Source organism: Drosophila tropicalis, unplaced genomic scaffold (genome assembly GCF_018151085.1).
Source record: "Drosophila tropicalis isolate 14030-0801.00 unplaced genomic scaffold, ASM1815108v1 contig_878, whole genome shotgun sequence".
Lineage (NCBI taxonomy): Eukaryota > Metazoa > Arthropoda > Insecta > Diptera > Drosophilidae > Drosophila > Drosophila tropicalis.
Genome location: NW_027173374.1, coordinates 15,299,876 through 15,306,067, shown reverse-complemented (window position 1 = coordinate 15,306,067; position 6,192 = coordinate 15,299,876). Strand labels below are relative to the sequence as shown.

Here is a 6,192-nt window from a genome sequence, read left to right as displayed (position 1 = left end):
AAAGAGTCATAAAAGTATTTTATAACCTTCTGTCTGCATACAAGATGTTCTTTGTTATTCCAACTTTGATTCTTCACATTCTTTAATTGATCTTAATTAATGTTAATATTCAATTTTTGTTCTTTTGTAAGTAAAGATTCTAAGAATCTTATTTTCCACATTTTTTCAAAAAGATTTAATTAAATCACAACTCTCTGAAGACTAAAGAAAATCAGTCTTCAACCTAGAGACACTTCTGTAACGGCCATTGGCAATTGGCTAAACTATATAGGGGTAATCCCTTTCACATTCTAAAAACCAGGCAATCTGATGGATAGTTACTTTTTCACTCTTCTCTTCTTTAAATTGATGACGATTCCATTGTCTTTGTTTTAATTGGATTAGTTTTCTCCTGATTAATAATAATCCTGGTCTTCAATGGTTAAATGTCAAATTCTTAGACCAAAGGTATATACCCAATTTTGAAGAAGAATGGAAAATAATGTGATACACACCTGTCTTTTGCTCCCATGGCAAAAACCACATCAAAGACTTGCAAGCTATTATTATTCTAACAAAAGGTATAAATTGTATGGCCAATCTGGTTGCTAAACCCACAAAGTGAACAAGATGGAAACCGTGCAATACTCCTATGAAGATTTCACCCGAATTCCTGCCCAGGTTCATCGTCTTATGGGCTACAATATCTTGGACTTGCCGCGTAGAGCTTGGGTCAAGTGGCTAATGCTCTTGTATCGCTTCTTGTGTATCTTTAGTCACATAATATGTGTGATTTTCATGATATACAGAATATACGAAAGGACGAGTATCAATACAATTCAGTTACTAATGCGCTATGGCACCCTGGTTACCTATGTCATTCACTCGGACACGAAATTCGCCACATCACAGCAGAAACAGGCCATCAAGAGGCTTAGTCGTAACTTATCAGAATTGTATCCAAAAAACACTGTGGAGAGGTTCAATTATCGAGTTAACGATTTCTATTGGTCACGCCCTCTGATTGTCATGATTTCCACCTACATTATCTCATCGGCTATGGTGGTAATTGGACCAATGCTTCAATCAGCTTTTCTATATTTCTATAATGATAAAAAGCACTTCTTGTATTTGCATTGCTACGAGTACTTCATAATAGATCCAAAGGACGAGAGGGCCGTCTATCACTACGTGTGCGCCTACATATTGGAATGGTTACATAGCACTCACATGGTCATCTCGAATGTGGCCACGGATCTGTGGCTGGTTTGCTTTCAAGTCCAAATTTGCATGCATTTCAAGTATATCGGACAAACTCTTGCCGAGTATCAACCTCATTGGCAAAATGATGTCCAAGATCGGAAATTTCTAGCGAAGATGATAAAAAAACATAGTTATCTAATTGTGTAAGTCATTGAAAAAAATTGTCACTCTCTTAGCTTGGCTCTTCCAAGTGTTTTTTGTAGATTGCAAAATGATTTGAATTCCATATTTGGTGGTTCTCTACTCTTGAGTCTACTAAGCACCGCTGGAGTCCTCTGCACAGTTGGTCTATACATTCGTATGGGGGGCCTGAACTTGGAGAGTGTTAGTTACATCATGTTTATGACCACATCGTCCATGCAATTGTATTTGGTTTGCTATTATGGAGATCTCATCAACGTCTTGGTAAGTCAACAAACAGACAACCAGACTGATAGTCTAAATGGTAATGCGTTCTTACAGAGCCAGTATATTGGGCGGCATCTACACCCATAGCTGGTATGAAGCCTCTATAGCCTATAAGAAGTATTTGCTAATTATCATTGTACGAGCCCAGCAATCGGTTGAACTAAGTGCCATGGGGTATCTCACCGTTTCTCTGGACACTTTTAAGCAGGCAAAGAAACAGATAGAATGAATTTCTTTAAATCGAAATTAAAGTTATAGAATTTGCCGTCTCTTACAGGTGATGACAGTCACATATCGTGTTTTTGCTCTCATACGTGAAATGATACAATAAATCCTGGTATGAAGATAATTAAAATTCAGCTTTAAATATTATATACAGAAAGAAAGGTAGTCATGACACTTGCTCAAATTTATTTACACCTTTGTAGTGACTTTTTATTAATCAATATTAAAAAGCCAACACTTAATTATTAATTTATTAATTGTTAAGGATAAGTGAGGAAGTGAATTTCTATAGCAATTATAAATATCGTTTTTATAAAAGGCTCTGACACAGCGAGCCTTCACACAGTCATCGACAAATCCTGGAGCATACAATAAGATACAAAGAAAATTGAGTATATTACCAATGAATCGGGAAAACTCTGCAGATTATTTGTATGAAGATTTTCTTCGAATACCCAGTTTACCGAATCGATTTGTTGGATACTATTTGAAAGGGTCTCCGTTAACACAAACGACTAAACACTTTCTGGATATCTATCGCTGGATTTGTAATTTCGGTCATTACATATGTGTATTTACAATTGTCTATACCTTTTTCTGTGGGTCCAAAGATGATATAAAGGTCCTCATGAAATACGTGTGCGTCATAATCTATTGGATTAATTCAGATCTAAAATTCTTTACAATGCTGCAGCACAATTCCATCAAGAGACTTAACGCCAATTTAAAGGCTTTGTATCCAAAGACAATGGAGGAAATAATGAACCATCAAATTAACGAATTCTATTGGCCTCGTTCCTTAATATTTCTCATTCAGACCTTCTTTGCGACCACTGTGATCGTAGTCTTTGAGCCATTGTTTACGTCGGTGTTCAAGTATTTCCATAGTCCAGGCAGTGAATTTCTCTATCGTCACTATTATCCATTCTTTCACTTTGATCCTCAACGTCACACAATGTGGCGCTATATAGCAATCTACTCGCTGGAGTTTCTTCATGCCTCCCATGTATCAGTTTATCAAATGGCCACAGATCTTTGGATAGTTTGCTTTCAGATGCAAATCTGTTTGCATTTCAGTTATATAAATGGAGCACTGTTACATTTCGAACCACATCGTCATCATGATTACAAGGATCAAAAACTTCTGGCAAATCTGGTGGTCAAACACAATGTATTGTTTGAGTGAGTTTTTTTTGTGGTGTGTCGAAGAAAACAAAAAGTTTCTAATCCTCATTTGCAGCCTTCAGAAGGATCTTAATAAAATATTTGGAGGTTCATTGCTTTTCACTCTATTGACCACTGCCAGCTTCATTTGTGCTATTGCCGTATATATTCAAGTTGGAGGCTTCGATACTGAAGGCGTAATACTAATCGTATTTACAGTGACAACAATATTGCAATTATATTTGATCTGCCATTACGGACAAATGGTTAACACGTTGGTAAGGCAATCGGCTTCTTCTGACAGTAAAGTAAGTACAAATATACGATTCTAGAGCACGAGCATTGCAAATGCCGCCTATAGCAACAACTGGTTCGAGGCTTCGCTGTCCTGCAAAAAAAACTTGCAGCTTATAGCCATAAGAGCGCAAAGACCAGTTGAGCTGAGTGCCCTGGGTTATGTACCGTTATCGTTGGAGACATTCAAAGAGGTAAGCAATAATTTCAAAGTTATCTGTACGTTAAGCTCAGGTTCTTTTGTCCGCAGCTCATGAGCCTAACATATCGTTTTTTTGCTCTTATACGACAACTGATTGAATGAAGTGGAATGGTTGAGCTCCACGTGTTTTGACACATTGAAATATCAACATAATGAATGAGAATAATTAAAATTTAATATATGGAAAAATACTCGGTCATCGCACTTTCTCAATTCAAACATTCTATAAGTTAATTATTCATACGATAATTGAGGATAAGTGAGGAAGTGAATTTCTATAGCAATTTTAAATTTGGTTCCTATAAAAGACACTAGTCCCGGAAGCTTTTACACAGTCATCGAAATATCCTAGAACTTGCAAAAAGAATCAAGAAAATATTAAACAATTACCAATGAGTCGAGAAAACTCTGCAGATTATTTGTATAAAGATTTTCTTCAAATACCAATTTTGTCGAGTCGATTAGTTGGATACTATTTGGAGGGATCTCCATTAACACAACGGACTAAGCTTTTTTTGGATATCTATCGCTGGATTTGTAATTTCGGTCATTACATATGTGTGCTTTCAATTGTCTATACCTTTTTCTGTGGGTCCCAAGATGATATAAAGGTCCTTATGAAATATATCTCGGTAATAGCCTATTGGATTAATTCAGATGTAAGATTCTTTACATCGCTACAGCACAAAGTCATTAGCAGACTTAGGGATAATTTAGAAGCATTGTACCCGAAATCGAGGGAGGAACGAATCGACTACCATGTCACCGAATTCTATTGGCCGCGTTTACTGATACTTCTCGTTCAGACCTATATTGTCACCGCATTGGCTATAGTCTTTGAGCCATTGTTTACGTCGGTATTCAAGTATTTCTATAGTCCAGGCAGTGAATTTCTCTATCGTCACTATTATCCATTCTTTCACTTTGATCCTCAACGTCACGCGATGTGGCGTTATATAGCAATCTACTTGCTGGAGTTTCTTCATGCCTCCCATGTGACCGTTTACCAAATGGCCACAGACCTTTGGCTAGTTTGCTTTCAGATGCAAATCTGTTTGCAATTCAGTTACATTAATCGAACATTGTTAAGTTTTAATCCACATTGTCATCACGATTACAAGGATCGGCAAATTCTGGCAAATCTGGTGGTCAAACACAACATATTATTTGAGTAAGTTTCTGTTTCTAAGCTGTTGAAAGCATTAAAAATGTAATAGTATATATTCTGCAGCCTTCAGAAGGATCTTAATAAAATATTTGGATGTTCATTGCTTTTCACTCTATTGACCACTGCCAACTTCATTTGTAATATTGCCGTATACATTCAAGTTGGAGGCTTCGATACTGAAGGAATAATTCTTATTGTATTCACAGTGATAACAATATTCCAATTATTTTTCATTTGCCATTACGGCCAAATGGTTAACACATTGGTGAGCCAATAGAACTTGTTTGATTTCATAGTAAAAATGAATTTTTGTTCCAGAGCACGAGCATTGCCGATGCAGCATATGGCCACAATTGGTTCGATGCTTCATTGTCTTGCAAAAAGAATTTGCAGCTTATAGCATTACGATCCCAAAGGCCAGTTGAGCTGAGTGCTTTGGGTTATGTGCCAATATCTTTGGAAACGTTTACAAAGGCAAGAAATGATTTCGATATTATCAAGGAGTTATTAAGCAAAATTCCTTTTATTTGCAGCTCATGACCCTAACATATCGTTTTTTTGCTCTTCTACGTCAAATGATTGAGTAAGAAGTTAAAGTGAACAAAGATTTTTAACCAACAGAAAACTGTTATAAAAAAATTTAATAACAATATTAATTTAAATTGCAAGAGTTTTATGTAAATTATTAACTAGCTAGTTGCCACTTCTTAAAATTAAACGTTGTCAAGATAATTAACATAATATTTGAAGAAAACTTGAGTCATTATTAATAAAACATACAATATGAAACAATAATTGTAACAAGTTTTAAATTAATACTTCTGCGAGTTCAATAATAAAGGAAGTACAAAAAATCGATTGCATACTTAATAGCGCTGCAAAAAAATGGATGCCATTTTAATACTTTTTATATTTCTATAAAATAAGGCCAAGTATGTAAGTTTCTAATTGAAACAATTAGTTTGAGTAAATAATTCCTTAAAACCCAATAGACCACACTTAAATATTTATAGTCCTATTATTTATTTATTATTTCTAATTGTTAGATGGCGTAAGGTTTCATGGCAAAGACAGTTATGGCCACCTGTCATTGGCTTCACCCTTACCCATTTAAATTGGACAAATCGGCCAATGACAACTAGTGTTACGTTGGCGCTAAGCCAATTACAATTGTTAGCACTTTGGATTAGTTTCCATTTGTAATAGTCACACAGTATCAATCAAATGAAGCCGACGGATTATTCCTATCAAGACTTCACCAGAATTCCGCATCTGGCCCATCGCATTATGGGATATTATATGCTTGGATCTCCGAAAAAACTGTCAACCAAAATTCTAATGTTCATCTATCGTTGGACATGCAATCTCTGTCATGGCCTAAGCATGTTCGTTATGATGTATCGCGTCTTTGAGAGGAGCACGATTAGCACGCTTCCGATACTTTCTCGCTACTCTTGTATGATTCCCTATGAACTCAATTCCGATATCA

At 35.8% G+C, this 6,192-nt stretch overlaps 1 protein-coding gene across 1 annotated transcript; it reads left to right on the top strand.

Moving 5' to 3' along the window:
- The first annotated feature begins 609 nt into the window (after positions 1 to 609).
- On the top strand, positions 610 to 1,981 carry Or85f (Odorant receptor 85f). The gene is made up of 4 exons (XM_068300516.1): positions 610 to 1,385; positions 1,446 to 1,651; positions 1,707 to 1,858; positions 1,928 to 1,981. The coding sequence occupies exons 1-4, from the start codon at positions 610 to 612 to the stop codon at positions 1,979 to 1,981; spliced, it is 1,188 nt and encodes a 395-aa protein (XP_068156617.1).
- The last annotated feature ends 4,211 nt before the right edge of the window (positions 1,982 to 6,192 follow it).